At 41.7% G+C, this 26660-nt stretch overlaps 1 protein-coding gene across 4 annotated transcripts in view; it reads right to left on the reverse strand.

The window, feature by feature from the left end:
- ptprk (protein tyrosine phosphatase receptor type K) overlaps positions 1 to 26660 on the reverse strand; it is a 119072-nt gene that overhangs the window by 71714 nt on the left and 20698 nt on the right. For all 4 annotated transcript variants that reach the window (XM_041958921.1, XM_041958919.1, XM_041958920.1 and 1 more), the window contains one exon: positions 4504 to 4626. In XM_041958921.1, the coding sequence (XP_041814855.1) occupies positions 4504 to 4626 (123 nt within the window). The remainder of the gene's footprint in view (positions 1 to 4503; positions 4627 to 26660) is intronic.

Genomic DNA, 26660 nt, shown 5'->3' on the forward strand with positions numbered 1-26660 from the left:
AGTTTGTCCCCAAAGAAGGAACAAGACTCACTGTGTACCTTAAAAGCTGCCCTCCACTGAAACGTATGAAATATAGAACTGATTTTAAGATCATGTTATTGTTTTTAACGGGCTTTATGGACCAAAACCACTCATGACTCCTCAGCCTGTATTTCATTTTCAGACCTTTCAGATTAATTAATTTATCAATCACCGCTTGTCATCCGAGTTCCCTGTTAAAAATACAAGAGTGATCAAGTGGTTGCTCCCAGACTGTGGAATAATCATCCCCTCACTATTCAATCTTCCTGTTCCTCTGGTAGTTTCATAGACATGTCTTTAAGAACTCTACTTTACAGATGAGAAAGGAGAAAATGTATTTTTTCACAGTTTTTGTCCTTTTGGGGTCAGGTCTGATAGCAAACAGTGATAAGATAGAGTTTCACGTTTACATCAGTCGGGTTAACAGTTAAAGAGGCGAAGTTGTGATGTCTTAAAAGTTTGGATTTTAGGTTAGTTGCTCTGGTATGATTTGATTCGAATGACAAGTATTTTCATGTACCATGATCTACATGTGTTTTAGTCGTCACCGTGGGCAGCTTCAGTCTTGGTTTCAGAATCGCTACATCCCTATCCATCATTATTCACTCATTATTAACACATCCAGTGGACAAGAGACCAGCTCTGCTGCAGTTTTAATGCCTTTTTTCTCCTCCCTTATTAGACGTTACACTGTGGAAAGAGGACCAAGAGGAAAGAGAGAGAGACACAGAGCGAATGGCATGCCAAATAGGTTTAGAGTGGTACTGGCTGACAACATTATGAGTCAAGAGTATCTGCTTTAGTCCACTGAGCCACAGAGCCCCAACCCATGAATGTTCAACTGGCGCGGCACACGTTGCCAGCGTAGCATCGAGACCTTGCCATGGCAGCTTGTGCCACCATCAACCCCCAGAGAGATTACATAGAATAGTTTTATCTCTATTACAAAAACTGCCAAACCATCCCTCCACACTCAGTACTGCCTTAAGCATAAATGGTGATTAGTAACTGTGACAAATCAATGTGGGATATAAGGAACAAAAGTGTAATTGTTGGCTGAGCTGTCCAATGACTCTAAAACGATTCTGCGTAAAGCTCTTAGATGACTTCTTTTTCTTCTGCCAATACCTTTGACAATATATAGTCCTCTGAATTACTAATCAGCAAAATAAACTCACTCCCAAAGGTCTTTGAAATGCCGAATGCTCTTAAGACCTCCCCCTAAATGAAGGGGGTGGGTATCTTTTTGTATTGAGGGGTCAAAAGTCAAAAAGGTTTAGTGCCTATGCTTTAAATCATGCCATGCCCTCAGGGGGAGTGCAGCTAGCCAGACCATTGTACTTCTAAATTACTAGTGGCTAGGATTGCCTGAGAAAACAACAGTTCTAATAATAGACATTACCAATGTGTCCCTGGGCAAGGCATTTAAGCCACTAACTCAACCCCTCACCCATTCTCTGCTAATTCTTCCAAATACAAAACCTAGCCAAGTGCTGTATCTGTAAGGCCCTCCAGCAACCTCGTTTTCCAGCCACAGCAACAGTGTCCCACACCCTGCTGGCATTATTAACACATCAAATGCCAGTTCATGCTCCCGCACCTTTAGGCAACGCTCTGAACCCCCCTTCAGCAATCACCATCTCCAAACCATTAACCTGGCTTGCCCTTCCTGTGCCCCTGCTCATTCCACTAGCTTCTACAGGCGTTAATGCTTTGCTAATTCCAGGCATTACCTCGGCACTCTTGGGCAAGGTATTTAACCTCTCCAAACTGCCAACTCTGCCCACTCTGCACAGTGACACCACTTGGTATTAATAACATTAAATGCTAGACTTTGGCTCTGCACCATTGGGCATGGCTCCTCACACCTGTCTAGTGCAAGACCGCATACCAGACAGCAGGAGCACACACATTTTGAGAGGAAACGTGTATGTGTGTGTGTGTGTGTGTGAAAATCGTAAAGAGCTGATGTTGAACTGAACCTTTCTCTAAATGTCAGCGAGGCTGGGTTGTCATGATGATAAGCATGAGAGATAAATAATGGCATCACATTGTCATGGCAACAAAGTCATAATCTTCCACAACAGAGAAGGAGAGGAGAGGAGATAAGGGGAGATGAGATAAGGTGAGAGGAGTAGGGGGAATGGAAAGGGAAGGAAAAGAAAGGAAAGGAAAGGGGAGTACAGGAGAGGAAATCATAGGAGAGGATAAGGAAGGACATAAGAAGAAAAAAAGAGGGAATGAGAGGAGAGGAGATCAGAGAAAAGGAGGCAAAAAGGAGACGAGACCATAGGAAAAGAAAGTAGAGAAATGAAAGGAAAGGAAAGGAGAAGAGGATAGGACAACAAGGAAGCAAGACAAAAGGAGATGAGAGGAAAGGAAAGGAAAGGAAAGGAGATGAGAAAATAAGAGAAGATGAGAGGAATGAAGAAAAAAGGAAACTAGAGTAGAAGAGACAGGGACTGGCTGGGACTAATAAATGGCTCTGGTCTTTTTCACTCAGACCAGCCCACCACAACCAGGCCACAAGATACTCCACCATCCCGCCCCATTATGGGCGGGATGTTGATGAGGAGAATGTGGGCCGGTGCATAATCAAAGTGGGCCGTCAACACATCTCTCTCGCTCTTGTTTTTGTATAATGGGCTGTTCAAGCAGCCAGAGCGACCAGCCCACCGGGATTTCTCCCAATGCTCCTGACGGCCAGTCCAACTATGAGAGGAGAAAACAAGGAGAGGCGAGAGGAAAGGATAGAAGAGGAGAGGAAATAATAGGGGGGGGCGGAGAAAAAAAGATAAAAGTAGACGAGAGGACCGTAATGGAGAAGAGACAAGAGGACGGGAAAGAAAAGGAGAGACAAGAGGAGACACAAAGAGACAAGACAAAAGAAAAGAAGAAGAGATGGGAGGAAAGGAAAGGAAAGGAAAGGAAAGGAAAGGAAAGGAAAGGAAAGGAAAAGAAAAGAAAAGAAAAGAAAGGAAAGGAAAGAAAAGGAAAGGAGACCATAGTGAAAGAAAAGAAAGAAGAGCAGACAAGAGGAGACAAGAGGATAGGAAAAGAAAGGAGAGGAGATGAGAGAAAGGGAAAGAAAAGGATAGAAAAGGAGACAAGAGGAGACACAAGGAGAAAAAAGGAAAGAAGAGGCGATGGGAGGAAAGGAAAGGAAAGGAAAGAAGTCTACAGTAAAAGAATGAAAAGAACAGCAGACAAGAGTGCAGGAAAGGAAAGGAGAGGAATGACAAAGAAATGAAGAAACTCCAGCATGTCTGTGGTTGTTATATTTTAACATGTTGTCTTCACTGTGGTTAACCCCATTGTTCACACACCAGTCAACGTTCTTACTCTGTGGTTTTAATTTTGTAAAGCCACTTACTGTCTCAACACTGCATAGCTGGTTACTGTTATAACATTTTGCTTTTAACATTGTAAAGTAGGCAACCTTCCCTGTTCCCTGCCGTTGATTAATGACCTCATATTCTGTTAATTAGACCCTCAGCCCTGAGGCAGAAAGATTTAATTTCCCCTTCATCATCATCATGGAGAAAAAAAACAACTGATTAAAGAGGAGACGGGAGGAAAAGAGAGGAGAAGGGTGGAAGCGAGGATGTCTTGGTGGAGTAAGTACTCTGATCCTTTACTTAAAGTACTACAGAACAATGTAAAAAAAAACTTCAAGTGAAAGTCCTCCATCCAAACTCCTACTTAAGTTAAAGTGTTTTAAAAAATGGACTAAAGGATCAAAAACGAATGGCCTGGTTCTGCAGAAAAATGGCCCCTGTGACTGACATATATTACATGATTAGGTTATTAATATTGATGCATCAATATGTGAGAAACATTTAAGTGCTGTAGTTGTTCAAGGTGGAGCAAGATTTGACTATTTAACATACAGTTCGCAAGTTAAGTCCACTGGTTCCAAACTTGGGGTTTGGATCCCCTACAGAGGGCCATAAAATAGACGTGGCGGGTCGTGAGATGATTAATGGGAAAAGAAAGAAAAAAACAAGTACTCAATATGGACTCAAGCTGATTTAAATGAAGCCATCTGAGAAGTTTAGAGGTTAAATGTCTGTTTGGTGGAGCTGCTAACATTTCACAGATGTCTGAAACATGACAAGGAGACAACTACACTCTACTTGTTTTTAAAAGGGGTCACAAGCCAAAAAGGTAAGGAACTGGTTTAGTTGTGAACATTATATTGTATTCTATAAACTTATCATATGTGGCTTTATTAAAAATCTTATCTGCTAACTATATAGCTGCACAATGAATGTAGTGAGCAAAAAGTGCAATATTTCCCTCTGAAATGTAGTGGAGTAGAAGTAACAGCATAAAACAAAAATGCTCAAGTACAGTACAAATACTTCAAAGTTGTACTTAAGTAAAATACCTGAGAAACAGTAATCAGTTACTCTGCCTCACTGTGAGGTGTTGAACTCTAGAAGTGGATGACAAAAACAGAAGACAGAAGTCCAGTCTCACCTTGTGGCAGGTCTGTAGAGACGTACGGCACTTCCTGGGTGTTGATGTGCGTCCAGTCAAAGTCATCATAGGGATCCTGCTGGTAATCACACTGAGAGAAGCCCTCATCAAACGAACAGCTCCCTGCAAAGAGAAACACAATAAGATTTAGTTCACCTCGTAGGATCGATGATTACCGACTGATTTAACTAAATCTAAATCTTTATAATGCAAAATGAATTCCTCTTTGTTGTCATCCAGTAAAACTTTTGAGTCTTTCCTTTATGTTGTTTTTCTGTGCGTGCCTCTGTCTCAGCTCATTAACAAACCACCAGGAGTCTGAGCTCCAACAGTCATCACTCAAGGCCAGTCAGGATCACCTCTGACTCAACCACCAGGGCCTTCAGCTGATCATCTGAGCCCATCACCAGAGCCTCGGGACAGCCATGTGTGAGCTGGCTGCTTGTGGCCCCGCTTATACAGGAAGTCGCTCTAATACAGAGAGACGCCACTTGTCCCTGATGGCTAACTGAGATAATCAACTTGCAGTGATATGTGGCTTGTACTGGCAATATTGCTGATAGAAATAGCATGCTGGCTACTGCTAGCTATCTGATTCATTGACCTACAAGTGATGCACAGCTTGTGTTAATAAAATGGCCAGGAGAGATATGGCTAAGAAAAGCCACAATGCCATCTGATTCAAGTCACTGATAGTTAGTGGTCCTCTGTGCCTCTTGTGACATTGGCAAAAGAAGGACTGGGTAATATGGATAAAATCTGTCATTTATAGTTTTATGATCTGCATCATATATATCGTGATATAGTACACTTACATACTACATATAGCACACAAATACACAGAGAGCCTGTTCAGAGGTAAAATAAATAGATAAATGGGAAGAAAACTTGGTAGTACTGACAAAAAACTGAAATATTGCGCTTTTTTTTAGCAGAAATACTTGTCAATAAAACAATATAATGTGGGACTATTTGTGTTTTGGGAATACTTTGAAAAAAGTACAAGTGAAATTCCCTTCACCCTTTGAGCAATAGCATTCAAATAATCACAGAAAGTGTTATCACTTAACTGTAATGCAGCTTTAAGGATGTGGAGGACACAACATTTAAAAAGTGTCTCAATATTATAATTTCAGCAGCAACCAAAAAATTCTTTCACGATTGATTATTCTGCCGAATTTATTATTTGGTTTATAAAAAAATAGCAAAAGGAAATGCCCGTCCATTCCATTATGTCTTCAAATGTCAAATTACTTTGCCTGACCAACGGTCCAAAGCACAGACACAACCAGAAAATATTCACATAAAATAGTTGCAATTAACTGACTAATTTCTTCAGTTGTAGTTAAAATAAACAAACCCAGGACAATAATGAACTGTTCATGGCAATATCAATCTTGTATTGATGTATTGCCCTTCTCTAGTCACAACAACATTACAGTTGCATACAATAGAAATTGGAAATAATGACTGAATAATGACAAGGTCAAAGTTTGGCTGAACAAGAATACAAACCACTCACAACATTTTGAATTATTTTTCTGTCTTGTGAAATGTGCAAATTTCCAGGTATAATGGACCTTTCCTGCACAGTATCACCTTTGGTTTTCTTGAGAGTGGCCAACATGGAAAAGTGGTCAACCTCAGAGCTGTTCATACAATATCCAGAACCACTAAGAAAGACTGTGTACGAGAACAAGCCACCATGAAGCACTATCAGCAACCAGAACTGGTAGCATTATAAATCTCCTTGCATTCGGTTGGCGCTACAGCTTTGCTACCTGTGTCCTAGAGGGAGCTGTGGCGGCAGTGATGGAGAGCAGAACGACAGGCCCTCAGATACCCCGCTGATCTGAGCTCCCGCTACAGAGGGATACCAAGAGGTGACAGCCACCGCCGGAGGAGGAACAAGTTAACATCAAACTAAGCGACTGTCTTCGGCTGCCGGCTGTACGGCTGGCTGTGACTCACAGCCTCAGAGATGCACTGGATCACATATCTCTCGGCATCATTCTTTAAACCAGCCTCTCTTCGTGCAATTCAGTTCGCTCCCATTCAATTCAATTAAGTCTTCGTCACAGCAAGTTGCCTGCAGTCATAATGCGCAAGATGCCGGGACATGTGGAGGGCACGTAGTATAGCACAACAACGTGCATTTTTATATGCCATGCAGCTCCAATATAAACTTAACTTGGATGTATAAAATTCAATTCTACTGAGGTCTAACAAAATGCTGCTGCTGCTGCTGCTGCTGTGTGTGTGTGTTGTGTGTGTGTGTGTGTGTGTGTGTGTGTGTGTGTGTGTGTGTGTGTGTGTGTGTGTAAAACTCCAGGACTTCCTGTCTCCCACAGTTTGTGTGTCAGTTTACATCTTGCTGTCATGTAGCTTTCTCTGCATGGGTTAAAAGAGCAAAGTGTGTAACTCTGGGGTGCCTGTGTATGTACATCTACAGAGCAGCATATAGGATGAGGAGGTAGTGTAGCTGTGCTTTCTGTCATAACCGCCTGTGCATGTTTTGCTGTTACGGTGGAAAATAGCCTCCTTTGTTAACAAGTATGTTTTCCACTTCCTGAGCACAGAAACCAACCTCCCAGCCGCTGGAATAGTGAGTTGAAACTGGGCAACCATGACATAATTGTTCTTGTATTTTCATTTTTTCATCATTATGCAACAAAATTACATGTTTGTTTGGAATTACTCTGTACTAGGCCATTTCTCAGTCTCTGTTCTCTGCTCTTCAGAAAACTTCTAAATAAGGAGAATGGGTGTGTATCTATATGCATCTTCATATATGCGACTGTGTTAATATCAGGAGTGGGGGAAGGGCTTCATTACTGTATGTAAGATATTCAAGAAATGTCTGCAATGGAAGAGATGAAGTCAGGAACCACATCTAGAACCACACATGATGGAAGCAGTGGCTTTCATTACTGACATACATACTTGTGATGGGTTGTCGGAGTGAACAAATGCGCAGCAGCACTATATGGTTCTTTTTAAGAGTAGAGCTTCGCTTCATTTAAAATGTTTGTCTTTGTTCCCAAAAGGCTCAGTCACTCAGTAAAGATGATGTTCAAGTTTAATTAACAAGGTGGGAATATTTTAAATACGTGTTTAATTAATATGGTCTTTGATTAGTTTGCACACACTATGGCGAGACAAGACTAGCAGTTGTCATACATATCCAATATTAAGTTTGATTGCTAATGTGCATGATAACGCTCGTTATTATGCTAGTTCAATAGCACTGCAGCTTACTGTGAAGATGGTCCTGAATGGGTGGTGGGCATTTAAAGGAAAGTGTCAGACAATACAAACTAGAGGGACGGTGAATGTCACTATTACGGTTGAGGAAGATTCATGTCAATGTCAGTTGAAAGTTACCTTTGATAAAGGTAAAAGGAAAAAATAGTGATTATACTGTAGGTGACACATAATTACTTCCTTCATTGACAGGGGTGTTGTGCTCAGCGCTGCTACTAGTGGCTTGAAAGTAAAAGTGGCAATACTTCCCTACCTGTCAGTGTCAGTTTGGTGTAAAGCCTGAGAAATTTTGTGTGCTTTCTTCAGGTGATAAACTGTTAGGCCGTTGTTTTGACACTGCAGAGGCACTTGGCCTTGGTTTACCTGCTACGGCATTTGTTTGGCCTTGTTTAACCTCTCTGAAGATACAGAATACATACAGAGGCTCTATTTAGTTTCAAAGCTTTTTTTTTTCTGAAATTTCTGCTTCTGAAAGCAGTATGCAGTGTACAGCAAAATTGGATTTAAACCCACCGTCTTTAAAATATGTGCTGTGGGCTTTTAACTGTGTACACACACACACTCAGAGTCCCACTCAGCTCTGATATAGTGCCATGGTAGAAGAGGTATTTTGCCTTGGCTTAGCAGTGAAGAAAAACATGTCCTTGTTTTAAATTCCGCTTTACTGACTGGTTTAAAAGAACATTTCTCAATCGAAAAACATTCCTCTCTTCTTGACTGCACACCTCTGATAGACATTCTTGCTGCTTTCAGCGGCTAACATACTAAACAAAGTAGCTGTGTGTGTCCCTGTTTATGTGTGTGTGTGTGTGCCTGCTGAAAAGGGGGGTCTGCAGAAACCAAATATGTGTGAAACTCTCCACACACACAAAACCTCATGCTAGCTCGCCCACGTTCTCAGTTAACACTTCTCCCTTTCCTCAATGTCCTGCCAACTTAAACCGACACACACACATCAACAGACACATGTTACTGACGCTTAATCGCTGTTGCCAATAATGCGAAGAGCAGACCTTGAACTATCATTTTACCTCTGCTGGAAAGAAAACAACAGTGATGAGCCACGTCTTGTCAATGTTGTTTGAAGTCCACATCTATGTGTGACTGTTTCTGTTATATTTGTGAGCATAAACACTCCAATTCTAACGATCCCTGACTTCTACTTTGCATTTGGTTAGCTGTTACTGTAACTGTATTGGAATGCAACTGTAATTAAACCAAATAATAATTGATTTTTTGGCCTTTTGGGGGCAGCAGAAACAAGCTGTAAACACAACACTGACACAAAGCTATAATATCTGGCTCCTTGGCTGCTATAAAAGCTCCACTATGTTCATCTGATCCATTGATATCATATAAAAATGTTTGATTATAACTTTACAGTGTGTATTTGTACTGTGCCTGCCTGCACGTGTTAACTGTATTATATTGTACAACAAATCCCAACAACAATTTTCTAACTACATGCATGAGTGTGTGTCCAGATGGGTCTCCTCCATTCACAAGGACACAGAGAGAGACAGAAACCGACTGCATGCTAATCACTTCCTAATCAGCTTCAGTGATTGGCTGCCTCGCTAATGAAATAATGGCGACTCATTTGCATAATAAAATAATTAGAAGGACTTGATAAAGGCTCAAGGGCAGAGAGAGGAGCCACACACACACAGCGACACAGGACAGCCACAGTCTTTTCTAAAAGATTGTTGAATGGCATCAGACACAACATCTGCCACCGTCACTCAGAATCATTTTATGGTGATTTGCATTGACCTCCACCTCCAGGAGGTGAGTCAAGCATAAGTGCTTTGACCGAAACTGTTCAGAAACATGGGTGCAGACAGCCCCCAGGGGGGCGCCAGCAAAACACAGGCCCACGCTCATTTCTCGGTTATTAGCTTAGATCAAGATTATTAGTTGGCAACATGGCAAGAATGTATAACAGCAGCTAGTGTGATTAGCTTTCCTTTCTCCAGTGTGATCCACCCAATCTGCAGAATATGCAGTATTAAATCAGATCTATCAGCTATAGTGTGCTCACATAGAAGTCCCTGGGACACGTTTAAATCAAATGAAGGTCGGAAGGTGCTTTTTTCTTCCTCCAGACACTTCCTGAAAATCTATTATGACAAAGAAACTCCATTATAACTAAGAGATAGCTGATTATCGAATTTAGGAATGCGAAGTCAATACTTGTGCCCTTGTGCAAAACATTCCTCCTCAGCTGTCTCAGGCAGAGCATAGTTTTCTCAAGAAAGTAATATCAGAGAATACAAACAGCATAGCATGGCCTTGGTGACGTTCAACTCAAAGCAACTATACATTGCGTCAGCTGGCTTTAAATATCTTCAATGCTAATGTCTTATAGGTTGTTCTTTTTTTTTTACTTGCTTCTGCTATTTAATGACATAAATGTTTAGAAATCAGAACTTCCAGAGATCAACAGTTTCCTCTAAGGAGATAGATGGGTTGAGCACTCAAAGAAGGCTTGTCATTCTGTAAACTGGATGTTCATAACCTGTGTTTTGTTTATGAGATGAGGATCTAATGGAAGGAACACAGCTAAACAATAAGTACCGTGAATTGTGAAATAATAAAATGGCAATACAACCATGCTGTGAAAACACAGAGCAGGAAAGAAGTGCAAAAGCAACACCATGATGCAAAAAAAAAATGAGTAACATGTTTCATGGAAGCAGCTGCAGGACAGGTTAGGTTTGTCTTACACATAACAAACCGACATTTAAGACAAAAATGTGCTGCACTAATGCTCTGATAGATGCAGATCAGAAAACTCTCAACTGAAGAACATAACAAGCCACAGTGATGAGCAAACAAACTTAGCAACTCTTTTAAATGAGGCAGAGTTTTCAGTTCAGCTACAGTTATTCTACTCCATTCTCAGTCTACCCTGGATGATATGGAGAAAATGAGTATTTCCAGGCATACAATCTTGAGAGATATATGGTCACGGAGCTCTGCATGCATGATATGCGGGCACGTAATGTGAGATACAAAAGATATGCAAGTTCACTGACTCGAGATCATGTCAGCATAACTTTTATGACACCAGAGAGTCTGCACACTCAAGGTTTTTTTTCCTACTCAACAGCACTTTTTTGTCTAGCTGTCCACATTCACTGTAAATCAGTCTAAGTTGGTTCAACTTAAAAACACCCTGCTGCACTTCAATAAAGAGTTCAAAGCTATCTGAGCTTTGAAAGTGTAAAACCAACAGAGTTGAATGAACTTCAGAGACCAAACTTTCAATAAAATGAACAAATGTTGAATCAACAACTGTTCCACGCTACAGTCAGCTTTGCTTTCCTTTTACATTTTCTTAGTTTGCAGTCAGTACTTTATTTGACGTAAAACTTAGAGCTGCAGCTGCTCCCGTTGGAGCTGTCGTGCACCAGCGTTAGTAAAGGTTAAATTAACCCTGTGCAGTTCAGTCACTCAATACAACGTTTCAACTCAAAATACTGAAGGAAAAAACAACAAAAAAATAACATTAGGTTGAATTGAAATAAGCTAAATATATGATGTTTAGCAGTATAATACGAATTTGACCCAGTGAGATGATATTAACTGCAAGTTGGTTGACAACGCCATCACATCTTGGCCCTGATCACAAGTCGAGGCCAGATAGCATAAATCTGCTCGGCAATCTGAAGGACTCATGAACGCTATCTTACTCTCCCAGACAAAAAATACACAGTCTTTCTGAAATGTACTTATAGTACTTGCTCGTTCTCGCCCTTTTTTTGACTGTGTCTAGTATTTATCAGCAGAGCTCTGTCTCAGTGTGCAGGAAGAGATGTTATCACCAGAGAGCAGATAAAACAAGATGACTGAAAGAGGGTGAAACAGGAGGAAAGAGGACACAGAAATGGAGAAAGGAGGGGAAAAGGGAAATGAGGAAATTAATTTGTGGGAGGTCACCCTCAAGCCTGTTGATTCACAGTATAATACTGCAAACATGAACATGTGCATAACATTTTTTTCTATTGTCTCAGCTGCCTTTTGTCTTGTTTTTCTATAACCGTCCCTCTATATTTTCCTGAATTAATAACAAGTTTACTGAGGATCAATGTCTATTAACTTTGGTGGCATCACAATTACACAACAAGAAGAGGAGAGAAGAGGAGGGTAGAGACGAGGAGAGGAAGAGGAGCTCCATTTTGCCAACGGAAAGAATTTTCATGGACAATAATTACATTTACATCATTAAAATCCAATTCCAACCCCCAGTAATACTGTTTCCCTCCAAATCGGGGCAACTTTGGCGGAGCTCAGCTAATAATTACGTTTGCTGACCCGGATTTTTGATCATACGTGGCTTTGTGGGACATTGCATACCAGTGAATCAATACAATGGTTTTATATTTGGCTGACATGCATGAAGAGGGCTCAAAAAGGTGAAGAGAAGGAAAGGAAGGAGAGGAATTTGTGCAAAAATGATCATAGAGCATGACTCACTTTACTCGATCATACTATACTATGTCTCATATTATACACTGTCCCTTTGTAATGCTCTCTTGACATTGCTCTGTACTGTGGCATATTATACTGTGTACTCCTGCTGTTGCTGTGTTGTTTTTAATCTGTGTGTGTGCATCACTGAGTAGCCCTGACGCCGACTGCCTCAAGGACACTAATAAAGTTGTACCTTATCATTTACTTTCTCCGTGTTGTCTCTACTTTTTTTTTGTCCTCTCTCTCGCTGCCTCTTGTTCTCTCTCTCCCTCTCTGAGAATAGGTGAAATTAGCCTGAAATGATACAAGGTGACATCAGAGAGGCTGACACACACACACACACACAAACTCTCACTCGTCATGCTTCAGTGGCCCTTGCAGCGCAGCGCGACGCCATCAAAGCCAAGACCCATATACACACACCTCGCCTGTTAAACATACACACTGGCACGCGCAATCACACACCCAAATACACACGACTTACACAGCAACACACAAACACGTGCGCACGGTCACACACACAGACTGACACGTGCGCGTGCACGCACACACACTCAGAGCGGTAGTTTAATTGGAAGTGCTGAAGGCTGAAGAATTTCTCCTTCATCTCACAATGCTGTAATTGAATCTGAGACGTGTGTGTTCGTGAGTGTGTGTGTGTGTGTGTGTGTGTATGTGTGTGTTCAGCTGATTCAGGAGTTTCCATTGACAGTAACAGTAAAACAGACACGTGTGTTTTTCCTTCTGTGAGGAGCCTTTCCGTCCTTCCATCCCTGGCTATCTCACCCCGCTCCTCTCTTGGGGTTAATGCGGCTTTTCAATTCAAACTCTAACTCAAGCAGTTTCCAAGCGCCACATTATTTTCCACAAACTGAAGATTGGGTCATACAGGCTCTTTGGTGAAAGGAAGCCATGACCTCAATCGCTGCATACTGCCATTTCACTGACCAATATGTCTGGGTAGAATATGTTTTCAACAATAAAATTTCACTTACTGAGTTGTGATTCTTTAAAATGCTGTGGCCAACAAATAGCACTCTCTGTACTGTGTGCTCTCTTTGTAAAAATTGTGATTAGATAGACTTTTGCTGTTGAATGAGGCTCTCATTGCTACCTTGCAAGACAAAGGAAGTTGAATGTAGTACCTGCAAACACATCTCTGCTTGGACAAGCGCAAACAAAAAGCACCATCAGCAGTCGATGAGGCGTGAACGAAGTACTAATGACCTGCCATCACAGTATCACTGTCACACAGTACAATAGGAACAGGGACTGAGCGTTGAGGAACCATCTTTTGAAGGTACAATGGCCCTTTTTTGAGCAGACGATTTGGTTCCTCATGGCAACCTTATCATTAAAAGGGTCCATCTGAGGGGGAAAATAGCTTCTCTCAATCTTTCCAGTGATGCTGCATCAACTGCAAAGAAAAGGCTGCAATGTTGCCTGGTGCATATGAGGATCAGTATGTTCATTTTCTGGTGAACAAATTTATGAATCTACAAACTGTATCAGCATTAATCCTGCACGTGGCTCCAAATTCCTCAAAGTAGTGACAAAATTAAACAACCTAAATGACCTCAACATGACAGTTCATCACACCTCAAGGCGAATATCTCCTTTGTGCATAAGTTCCTTCATTGACCACTGTAATCAGTGCTCTGTGTGTGTGTCCAGAGATAGCTGTTAGCTCTGTTAGCAGGAGTCAAAGCCATCCATAGACACTATCTTTATGACATTCACCCCTCTCCTGTGCTTTCTACACTGTCTATCTCTCCATCGTTAATCTCTATTACTATTCAAATGCTGACATTTAAAGCAACTTCACATGCTGACTGACTGGCTGAATGGCAGATAAGGCAGGAGAAAAGGGGACAGCAGAGGAGGTGTAGATGATAGAGAGATGGAGAGGAGAGCTTGTTGCTCACAAAGAAAATTGGGAAGTCCTCCTCACCTCTCCTTTACCTCCCTCCCCCTTCATGTCTGTGAATGAGTTCACCCACAAGTTCTGGAGGGAGTCAGATTTCACTTGTTCTCAGGAAAGCTGAACCATCCCCTCCTCTTTTTGTGTGTTTGTTCACCCATTTACCTCTACCCACACCCACTTCTATGCTTACCGACTCCCTGTCCACCCCTTTCTTTCTGCCTGTGTGGTGTGGGGTTACGATACAATTTGGTTCAGGGGTGCCAATTTAACAATTTGCTATAAAACATAGTGGTCTGTGAACACTGACACACTTCAGCTTTTTGTCAAACACGACAGATCACCTTTTCTTTCCTTTCCTGCAGCGACAACAGCAAACAAAACCAAAACAAAAGAGAAAATAAACTGAAGCAGACAAAAGTTTTATGGCTGGCAATAAGGCTTTAAGATGACTCTAGACATTGGTAACTTATAACGTCACCGAAAGACTAACCCATAAACCATCCACACGATCAGATCCCATGTCAGTGTGTCATTCTGAATGAGTCAGGGGGGAGTAATTATCGAGCCCTTAGACGGCACTCAGCTCGGCTCAGAACTGAGAGCGCAGCTGGTATTTTCTTTTAAGTAAAATCCCCAAACAACAAGTCTCAACTGGCTGCTTCTCTCCACCCTTCATCGCACACTTGACCTCAAAAATGCTGACTGGCTGACTCACCACAGACACTCAGCCTGTATAAACTTTAACCATATTATGACTCAAAGCGGGAAAAATCTAGAAAGTTATTAATATTTTATTGCAGATCCCTTTGCCATCTAAATATCATGTGAGTGAGCTGAAAGTCATAAGATGTAATAAAAAACACTTCCAGGTTTTGTCATTCAGAACCAACACACACAATGTGAATGAGGCTACATGGACAGGACCCATTGAGTTATACAAAAGGGACCTGGACTGTAAAGGGATCAATACTGGACAGAATGGGGTCAGAATGATTGCTAGCGGTTGGTGGGCTGTATTTGGGCGGAGCAGCGAGACCCGCACCTGTATGTACCCACATGCCACCGGAGACAGCACGCTTCTTTACATGGTGACACTGAACCATTCATCATGTTCCCTGATAGCTAACTGATAAATTACCAGGAGAATACAATCAAATAATGCTCCATCCATTGTAGAGGATTTGAATGGGCCAATCACAGCGTAGACGGGAGGCAGTTTGTTTCTGAGCCAATCAGGGCACAGCTGAGGTTTTGGACTGAAAAGCAGGTCTGGTGTGGACGAGATAAGAGCAGAACAAACACACATTAAACATCAACCCCCAGAGACACGCACACACACGCACACATACACACACACACACACACACACACACACACACACACACACAAGGTAAGTAAGGCCAGATGGAGAAGGAAAGAGGAAAATTTATGGAAAACAAAAGCAAAGGAGAGGGAAGAAAGCCTTACGAGGAAGGGAAGAGTCAGAAATGTGAAAAGAGGAGGAAACCTGAGTGTGTTCAGAAAAAAAAATCCCACCCGAGAGCAGTAAGTAGGTTAAATCTGAAGCAACTAGCTTAGCAAGTCAGCACAGAGGCTGGTGACACACTGAACTGCCTGGCTGACTTCTCCAATTGTCCAGCAAGCTGGTTCAAAGGCTGGCTGACTGATTTACTGACTGACTGGCGGGTCGGATTTACTCTATCCTGTGTTTGTGCAGCAGAAGCACTTCTGTTGTTCAGCCTGTCGGACAAAAAGCGGTTCTACACACTGAAGCACAAAGAACCACCTGAAACAGCACTAATACTGGAGAGGCCGACAGAGACGAAGAGAGAAAAAAGACAGAGACAAACAAATAAACACACACATAAAAAAAGCCTCTAAAACATCCAACTTCAAAGAAGAAAAAAGGGCCTAAAATAACAATTGGAAAATGTTTCTGGGACTTCTGAAACCAATAAAAATCAAATACGAAAAAAATATCTCAAATAGAAAAAATAATGTGTCAAAGAGGCTCTTTTATCTGTGGTTGTGACACAGTTCTGTCGAACAACAAAAGGTACCTAACGATAGCATTTACTGTCCTGGAGGAAATTTACTTTTCAATGCCAGCACAGAAAAAGAGCACATTACACAGCAGTGGAAACCACAGAGACCCAAACAAAAGGAATAACATACAAGTGGGAATAACATGCTAGCAGGCCAGACAACCACCAAAGCACCTATTTCTGAGACTGTCTGCAAACCTAAACATACATTACAAATGTCTGTCACGATGGTGGCTGTGCTGAGGCTGAAATCTATGTCTGCAATGATAACAGGCATAAATAAAGACCACATCTGTATGTCACAAGTGCCAAGACCATGTGTATAAATGTAAACCAACATGAAACAGTATTTACAGCTGTGTTTGCACTGTGGTCAGTGGGTTTACTTCCAAAGGCAGGTGCATATGAAACAGGAACTCTGTTTAATGCAACCTGAGTGATATTTTTCTAATTTTGGCCATCATTCCTACCAGTGATAATAACATTGCTCTCATGAAGTTATCTGCCGCCATCCAGGAGTTGTTTACAACTCAAAGTGTTGTAAACAAAACTGGAGCCCACACAGTGCAGACCCACGCTAACACAGATGACTTCGACTTTATGGATCGACTTTGACCTGCTGCACTTACCGCAGTTGTGCACAAACAGTTTTCCTGTGCAATTTGGTTGCTTTACCTTGAAATAAAGAAGTTAAGATAATCTGGCTACATCCTGACTGATCAGCTGATGTGTCTTTTTCCCCTGTTAGACTTTGCGGTAGAAATGCTGCTCTATATTTTGTAGTTCACTTCAGTAGTCTTCCTCAGTCTGCATGACTATAACGGACCGAAATGATGGTCGAAACTACAAAAATAACACCCCAACAGTGATAAACTGCTAATCCAAAAGTCAGAAGAATGTACGGTATGGCATCTGTAGCTACATCAGCAATTCAGTTAAAGAGAAAGTGCAGGAATGTGAACACACAACTACTTTCTCCACTGTCTGTTTTCTCCTCCTTCATTCACAAACGCATAATTAAGACACACTAGCCTTGGGACTGGAGAGAGCACATACTGCAGAGTGTGCATGAATATGAGTGTGTATGTTGTCACCTTCAGCTGTAAAATGTGGTCAAACGTCACTTACGGGCTGAAAAAAAGAGAGACGTGAGACAGAAAGAGAGAGACAGCCCCAGAGAGAGAAAAAAGAAAGGGCAAAGTAAGTGCTACACAGACCAGTCCTCCTCCCTCCAGGTTCGCAGTGTGTGTGTGTGTGTGTGTGTGTGTGGTAAATGAGTTTTGGGAGTTGTCGTCTCTTTACGATAGCTGTAACTGGCCCGAGGACAGCTGTTATTACACTTTACAACAGGGAAATACTGTATGTGAGCGAGTGTGTGTGTGAGTATAGTGCTCAGAGAAAGAAATGGAGAAGCGTTGTGGTCATGTGCTTGGTACTTGTGTCCTTGGGTGAGTTTAATGATAAGGAAAAATTAAAGATGTTTTGAATGGGGCTCATTTGGAAAATTAGCCATTTTAGCAAATTATATGAATTCACCTTGATTCAATAATTCACCCAAGTCTAGTTACACAAACTCTTATACTTCTATGTGTGTCTTGGAGCTAAGGAGTGGCTAATGGGAGAGGCCAGCTACCTAGAGGGGAGTGGTCTTTTAATAGATATGTGTATATGTGTGTGTGTGGATGTGCGTGGGTGTGTGTGTGTGTGTGAGTGTGTGTGTGTCCATTGTGAAATGACAAAGCTCTGAGCAGGAAATGAGTCGAACCGGTTCCTGACTCACATTCAGGTTACAGAGCGCTGCCTCTGGCTTGCACACATGCACACACGCACACACACACACACACACACACACACACACACACACACACACACACACACACAGACAAATTCATGCACAAACTATTAGACACCAGACACCATTGTTAAATGTGTCCCTTCTCAGTTTCTTTATCTCTGTCTGCACATATTGAGGTCAATAGACAAATATATGGGCTAGTTTGAGGCTTAATGGTCAGAACCATGACTGGAGGGTTGCTGGTTTGAATCCTTGTGCATGCACGCACACACGCACAAGCAGACAAAAACCAGTAGCCTGTCTTTCAGCCATTGAGTACCTAGTACTTGTCGATGTTGAGCGAACACCATGAACTCCGGGTCACTGAAATCCTGCCAACCTTTCTTTGAGAAAAACTCTGAAGCTCTGAGACTTGACTTTTTCTTTGCTTTTCTGTTGCTGAAAGAGGAAACTCTTGTGCAATCCAGCTCCGAATTTTCCTCATTCCTCATCCAATCCTCATTACATCCATCAGTTGGATTTTTAGCTAGGAAAAGGGACATAACGATAAATCAAATATCAAAATAAGCGCTGATTTGTTTTTTGTTTCAGCTCTACTTGCAAACTGCCAATTCTGAAAAGTTTCCAGAAATTCCTTTATTCTAAAGATAATTTAGCGCACTCCTTCTCCAGGAACAATGGACCCAGTGGGACCATGTGAGACACACCCTTAATCCACTTAAAGCAGATTCACAGTATGAAAAAAGGGTAGTCCTCCACAGTTAGTAGATGCACTTTTATCTTGTCAGTGCTGTACAGATATCACCATCACTTTTACTCCAACTGACAGCAAACACTGTCTCCTGTAAGCAGAAAATGTTTCCTGACCTTGACAGAAAGCCTGACCATTGATTTGGGGAGAGCAGTGCACGAGTGAGTTTTTCTGGAAATGGTGATGCAAAATGTCAAACATACCATTTTTAAAAATGCCAAGTTAAAAAAACACTCCAGAGAGTCTGCATGGCCTTGACAGCATTTCATGCACTGCAAAATCTTTGATCATTTGTGAACTGTATGAATGGAAAACTGAATTAAACGGCCCCATTGATTGTCACTGCAGAACCCTGTTTGAATAAATGATCAACGGAAATATAAAGTATAAAGAACCCAGATAAAGAAAATATTTCCTCAAGGATGCTAGCTGACCCTGAAATGTCCATTTCATGGGGGTGTGTGTGTCCAGATTTTGAGGGGTTGTGGCCTATTGCTCCAGGGCATCAGACCCTGTTTTATCAAGCATGGGCTCACACTAAGACGGGCGCTTTAATGTCAGCGTCATGGGCGGAGATATAGACGAGGGCATCACTGAAGCACACACACCCATTCGATGACCTAAGACCCAGACACGAACATAGCACAGGCTACACAAGTATTACAAGTCAGTTCACGACGTACTTTTCACTGCAGCATAGATTATCTGTTAATTTGTTAACCTTTCATTTATTCATACACAGATAACGCTCCTGTTCCTAGCTGTGAGTTGCATACATTGTGGTTCTACCGCTTCCCAGATGAAACTAAGAGACTAGTCTAGCTGTATGTGGACTTTTCCCTGTAAACATGCTCTTGAACTCAAATCTAATGTGTAAATTCCTTTATTGACACACGTGGGTAAATTTTCTTTTGCGTGTGGCCCTCTGGACAGATCGGAGGTCAAGATCAGATGCAGAAACAGAGGCCTGGCGCTGGCAGAGAATAACTGTTTTACACAGAGACGCTTCAGCAGTGCTGCACGTCACTACACAATATCCATCTCTGACTATCAATCTGTTTACAGTGTCAAGAATGAACTTTCAATCACATTTCTATCCTTGTTTTGGGGTGAAAATTGTACATATATTGTATTTAATACATACCATATATACAGTATATGTATATTCATTTTTACACCACAAATGCAGCCATTTTAAAATTTTGCAGTGTCATTCTTTGGATTCATAATCTAAAACAATCACAGGTAGCTTGTTTCAGTTTGTGTTCACTAGATCCCCACCAACAAGGCACAAAGAGGTTGACAGTTGCATGCCACTCACAAAGGGTGGCTGTAAACTACAATCACAATTTCCCTTTAGTAACATAGGACGGTGAAACGAATCAAAGTCTGATGACTTGGAAAGAAATCACCACCTCGACAGTGCCAGTTGACTTGATATGATGGACATTTTTCCAGCTCTGTGGTGCATTATGTCACATTTCTGTATTACTAAATATTTTTCTACTAAAGAAATATTGCTACTCTCCAATTAAAGATGATTCAGTGCTGTTGGAACAAAGTAGCTGCTTATGATCGCCCATGTGTGAGTGTTGCCCTACATCTTTTAAACTTTCCCACAGTAATGTCCTTTCTATCCTTGTCTCTGTCACACACATACAAGCTCCCTTCCTTCTGTTTTAGATACATGCATGCACACACACTCACAAGCTCTTTCTCCCATTGCGGCACGTACGCCACGATGTGTGCCAAGTAATTAACGCTGTTTGTGTTTGTTCTGTGAACAGTTTGGAACCTTGATAATGGAAAACAAGTGCAGACTGGCCGCATTTTCATTTATCCCATCTATCTGTTCATGTCCATCCCTCCTCCTGATCACATCCTTCCCACCATGAGCACTAAACACACACACCCACACACACACACACACACACACTTCATCGCTCTCCTTCTCCTCCTTCCATGTCATTGCCATCGTTCTCGGCAGGCAGGCAGAAAATGCTCGTTCCTCTCTGGTTTGTCGCACAAGGAAACCATTGGTTGTTATACAACAACCCAACAATCACTGCTCTGTTAGGTTGTTGACTTGTGTCTGGGCCGAACACACACTCACATACACACACAAGGAAACAAACCGGGCCACTCTCTCATTTTCTATAGCGCACACACGGGCAAATCCAGAGCGCAGTCTTTTTCTTGCTCACGTTAATGTAAGTAATCAAAGTGGACAAGGGGCTTTGTAATGCTGAGAGAGAGAGAGGGAGGGATCATCTCCTTTAACTGTCCACTCCTCTCTGCCTCCTGTCCTGCAGGCAAGGGGGCAGGGAGAGACGGACGAGGAAAGGAGACAGGGAAACTGATGGCGAAACAGGCAGAAGATGGACAGGAAATACAGACGTGATAAAAGATAAGAACAAACCAGTTTCCCAATTTACCAGCATTAAGAGCCCATTCGGTCCTCAAAACTGTGATTTTCACAACCACAACATGTTTGTTTCCTTTCAGAATAAACAAATCCCTTGACAGTGCACAATGTGGACCATTTACTGAACATTTACTCCACAAAACCCCTGAGATGGACTGTAATTTTCCCAAATCACTGCACAATATTACAGCAAAAAGCATCAACTAGCAGTCTGTTGCAGCTCCATCCTTTGATTTACAACAAATTTACATCCATCAGCGAAACATACAGGACCTGCTGTAAAAACGTCTGCCACAACAACAGATGCAATTTGACAAAACATGCACACAAACACACGAATTTGCAGAATAGCTGGACAGCATAGTGTTCCTGGCAGGTGAGCCAGACTGATCTGGCTGCTGGTTTTGGCCAGCACCTCTTACTATGGCTGCCGCCTCAACAAGAAAACATGGAACCAGAGAGTGTATACGAGTGTGTGTGTGTTTCTGTGCGTGTGTTATTATGCCATGCCCACAGGAGCATAAGTCCGTACAGTCAGGCCTTTAAATGTGCACGAGTGTTTCCACATATCTCTCTGACTGCATGCATGTGTGCGGGGGTGTGTGTGTATGTGTGTGATGTTATGCCAAGGGCGTTGTGTAAAATCCACTCAAACAAACAACTTGAAGAGTAAAAAACAGCTTCCTTGGACCGAATATGTAGCCATGGGCTATGTGGTGTGTGTGTGTGTGTGTGTGCCTGCGTTGCGTGTGTGTGTGTGCTGGCCTGAGGCAGTGTGTGAGTGTGTGAGGAGTGGATTGCTTCATGCCTGGACGGACATGAAAGGTAGAAAGAGACAGAAAGCATGCCCACATATATATACACACACACACACACACACGCACAAACACACAGGAAAAGCCTTTTGCCATAGTATTCATGTATGGATGCATGAACAAATAGACAATTGAATGCACCCATGTCCTTTCAGTATGAACCCAGAAGACACAGACGCACATGATCATTGTGAGTGTCGAAGCAAAGGGCTTTTTCATATATTTTAAGTCGAGGAAGGTGAGAGGAGAGGATTATTCATGTTTTATCCCTTTGGGTTTAGATTCTTGTCTTTGTGGGTGATTTTTAACAACAAATAGTGTTGTTTTTATTATACTTATCATCAGCTCTTACCTCTTACTGATTAAACCTCATTTTTCTACTGCGTATGAGTTCAGACAACCGTAGCAATGTCAGCTTCTGATGCCAAAGTACAAGCAAATAATGTATGTGGTTTACTTAAAACGGGGTGTCTGCAACTAATTGTTATTTTCATTATCAATTAATCTGGAAAATATTATTCAAATTAATCATATCATTAATCATCAGTACAAAATGTGAGAAAAATGGGGGGGCTTCATGTTCCAAAAGCCCAAGGACACATCTTCTGTCACTAAGATATTCAATTTACAATGATAAAAAGAGGAAAAACAGCAAATTTCACATCCGCAAAGTGCATATCTAGCATTTTCACTTGATAAATGGTCTAAACTAATAATTAATTAACTGAGATGATTATTATAGTGCATTAATTCATGTAGGTTGATCAGACAATTAATAAACAGTTTTATCACTTAAACAAAGAGAGAGTGGAAAGAGATAGTTTATCAAAAATTTGCAGAACGAAAAATAACATCCTCTTTCTCTGCAGTGACTTTGCTGACTCCTCTTCTTTGAACGGAGTTAGAAAACAATTACGTGTCAGACAAAATGTGCTTCTCCTTATGCGGATGCATGTCGAGATGCGGGACCGGGTGGAAAATCACGTCTTCGTCAGTTATCGAAACCTGAAAAAGTTTTGTATCTTTGTGAAGGTGTAATGATGGCATCCATGCAGACGTGTGTGGTTGACTTTCCACCGTCAGCGAGTCTAAACTGGTAAGAAGTGATAACTTTGCATTTAAAGTAGAACCAGTTAGTAGCTGCGCCTCCGAAGCACCCGGATGTTCGCATGTATCTCCTCACACTGATCTTTGGAATATTAAACGGGTAAATCTGTCTGTAACAGCAGAAAGGCTGAATGGAGCACATTCCACCATATAGACTGAGGCTGATTTCATTATAGATAAATCAGATTCATCTATTCAATCTCTCTTTCTTTCTTTCTATCTATCTCTCGGCCCCTTTCTACTCCTCTCCCCCTTCTTCTCTCATTTCTTCTTGTCTAGCTCTCTCCCCTTCTTTTTTAGAGCCTTCCCTTTACTTTTTTTTCACTCTGTCTGTCTTTCTCAATTTCTGTCATTCCCTGTATCGGCCTCATTATCTTTGTAATATAATAAGTTTCCACACAGATGAGAAGAGAAGAGAAGATGGTTGGGGAATAAAAAGCAGTGGATAGCAGAGAGGATAGCAGAGGGGGAAAAGAGGAGAACGGAAAAAAAAGAAGTGCTGCGTTAAAAAGCTGAGTCCACCGGAGCAGTCACAACAAATTCATCTCTCTCTCTCTCTCCATTCTTTATTTCCCTCTCTCGCTCTCCCTCTGATACAAGCCGGCCACAGTAATACAATAAAGAACTTGGCTCAGCTCTGTGTGTCTGCATGCATGAATGTGTGTGTGTGTGTGTGTGTGTGTGTGTGTGTGTGTGTGTAAGGTAGACGACACCTCTTACTCCCTACTCTCTGTCTCATCATTGCAGCTGTTCCACAGAGGTGTGTTTCAATATATCACCCTGTCTCACACACACACACACACACACACACACACACACACACACACACACACACACACACACACACAAACACACAGTCCCTGCTTAATAAGCAGTATTCAGAGCTCCTGGGTTTATAGAAGCTGAAACTGCACTCCTGCACAAAACTGCCTTTCTTTCTTTTTTCTTTTCTTTTCTTTTCTTTTCTTTGGTCCTTCTTGATTTCCTTTTCTTTATTCCCCTCCATATTCCCGTTTTGGCCCCCATCACTTTATTTCTTCTACTTGAACACTCATTAATTTAATCTCTTTCCTTGTTCCCAGATTAATCTATTTTCTTGACCCTCAGACTGGCCTTCTTCACTCCCTTCATCCTTCAAACATTCACTTGTTTAACTTAAAGCAAATAGGTGTGTTGCACAAACAGATTTAAACCAATGGCTACCTCACTACAGCTAAAGCTATGGACACTAAAAAGAAAAGTGGCTGAACATAATCAATAAAATTAGTGTGTTTGCAGGCTCCCAAGGGCTTAATTTCCAAAATGTTTAATGTCACTGACTGCTAAAAGCAGCTGATTTCTGCCCAAATACACCAGCACATTAATATTCATGACCCTTAGACATTATTTTAGCATTTCAAGCATTAGTTTGACATTTTAGGAGATGTTCCTACTTGCTGCCTTGCTGAGAGTCAGATCAGACGATTGACAGGCTTACCACTCTCACATCTGTCCATTAAATATGAATAGCTTAGCATAAATACTGGGACTTGTCGTGTTCACACTTTGGTTTCTGTATTGAAAAATAAATCAAGATTTAATGAGTTAATCAGTGAGTTTTTGAGGATTTTGCTAACAGCCATGCTAACTGTTTTTACCTCTTTCGACTTATTATCCGGCTGCTGGCTGCAGCTACATCTTTCGTGAAACTCTCAGCGATAAAAGCGTATTCCACAAAATCTCAAACTATTTCTTTGAGGGACATGATATAAAATTAGCAGTTACCATGATGATGAACACAAACCAGATTTAGCACGACAAACTTAGCATGACAAGATCTACTACCACCCAGGAGAGTAAAACGATCACAGTTCATGTTGATTTTATCCTTTCCTTTGCCTTACTGTTCTCTGCCCTGACTAATCATCACACTGAATTTGAGGAATCTGTCAGTGGTCCAGTGATTTTTATACATGGATACAACAGAGAGCAAAGAGTAAACAGGAAAGAGAAGAAAAAGAGCTGAGAAGCCAGGGTAGGAAAGTGGACACCTGGATGAGTCCTGAGGCTCTGCAGGGAGGAGGGGAGAAATCAAGGAGGCGGGAGGATGGGTAGAAGGGTGGGCAGTTTCTTTCAGCTGTTCCCTCATATGGGTGTGTATGTGCTGTTATGTGTGTGTGTGTGTGCGGCCCATATGTGCCTTAGTGCTGGAGGAGTTGAACAGGGGGTCATACCAGATGGACACACAGAGACACACACACAAATGACAGATTCCACCCACTAGCATCATGTAACCACAATTCAGCAGTTCTCCTGATTGCATGTTATTCCACATACAGGATTCTCACTTACAAGCTGCAACATAGGAGCAGAAGATGCTTTGGCCATTAAAAGTGAGATTTTCTGTCCAATTCTGCAGAATTCAATAAAATGAGCTACAATAGGGTTATTTACTCTTGCTATTTGAATTAAATGGGCCAAAATTGTTCCTCTGTGGCACCGATTTCAACAGTTATCATGTAATTCACATGCAAGTTGATGATATCTACCTGTGCATTAAAGCAGGTGTTCCTCCTTTGATTGCAGATGGGAAACACCTGTTGTAACATCACAGACTGGGATGTGGCCAGAAGTGCAACATGTGTAAAAGTTTCAGCCCATAGACACTAGTGACTTTAAAAGCCTGCAATCTTTGAAATATTTGCACTTTGAAAGATTTATATCCATTTCACCGAGTTCCTTTCTCACCCTGTAGAAGGTCTGCTGCTAGCAATTATTTTCATTATTGTTTCTGGCCTATAAAATGTTAGAAAACAGTGAAACATGCCCATTCCAGCAACAGTCCAAAACCCACAAACATTCAATTTACTAGCATAGAAGATTAAGAAATCCAGCAAATATTCACAGTTGAGAAGCTGATCAACCAGTGAATGTCGGACATTTCTGCATGGTTGAATGACCAATTATCTCAAATCTGTGCGTCAACTCATTACAATATATGAAAACTTCCTAAAATTAGTCTTTATAGCACCGTGTATAGTGCTGCTACTTGTCAGGTCTGCACAGAATCCTTTCGGTTAAGAGTGGACCCTGCAAAGCTCTCAGAGATAAATTGTGTCTATTGACCCCGATCAACCTCTCACCCTGAACACACACGTCACAAAAATACAGAGACTCTCTCACACACACACACACTCCACTTAATATTGTCAGCACTCCACACACCACTCCATTCCTCATCCAGTAAACTAGCTCTCTGCGTGCATGTGTGTGTGTGTGTGTGCGTTTGCGCCTGTGTGTGTGCGCGTATAAGCTGAGGTGAAAGGTTAAATGATGGCCATTAAGATTCATCTCTGAGAGTTCACTACCAGCAAACCAAACACCCACACACACACACTCACACACAGACAGAATCAGAGGAGGGTGGTCTCTCTGTCAGAGAGCAGCAATTGTCTCTCCTCTTCTGTTTGTCTCTCTCCAGTCGTTTAGATTGATTCAAATCACTGAATGCATAATGAATGCAGTAATTGTAGCGCTAAAGCAATGGAAAAAAAAAAGGAGAGGGGTGTGTTTTAC

This window comes from Chelmon rostratus, chromosome 18 (assembly GCF_017976325.1).
Source record: "Chelmon rostratus isolate fCheRos1 chromosome 18, fCheRos1.pri, whole genome shotgun sequence".
Classification (NCBI taxonomy): domain Eukaryota; kingdom Metazoa; phylum Chordata; class Actinopteri; order Chaetodontiformes; family Chaetodontidae; genus Chelmon; species Chelmon rostratus.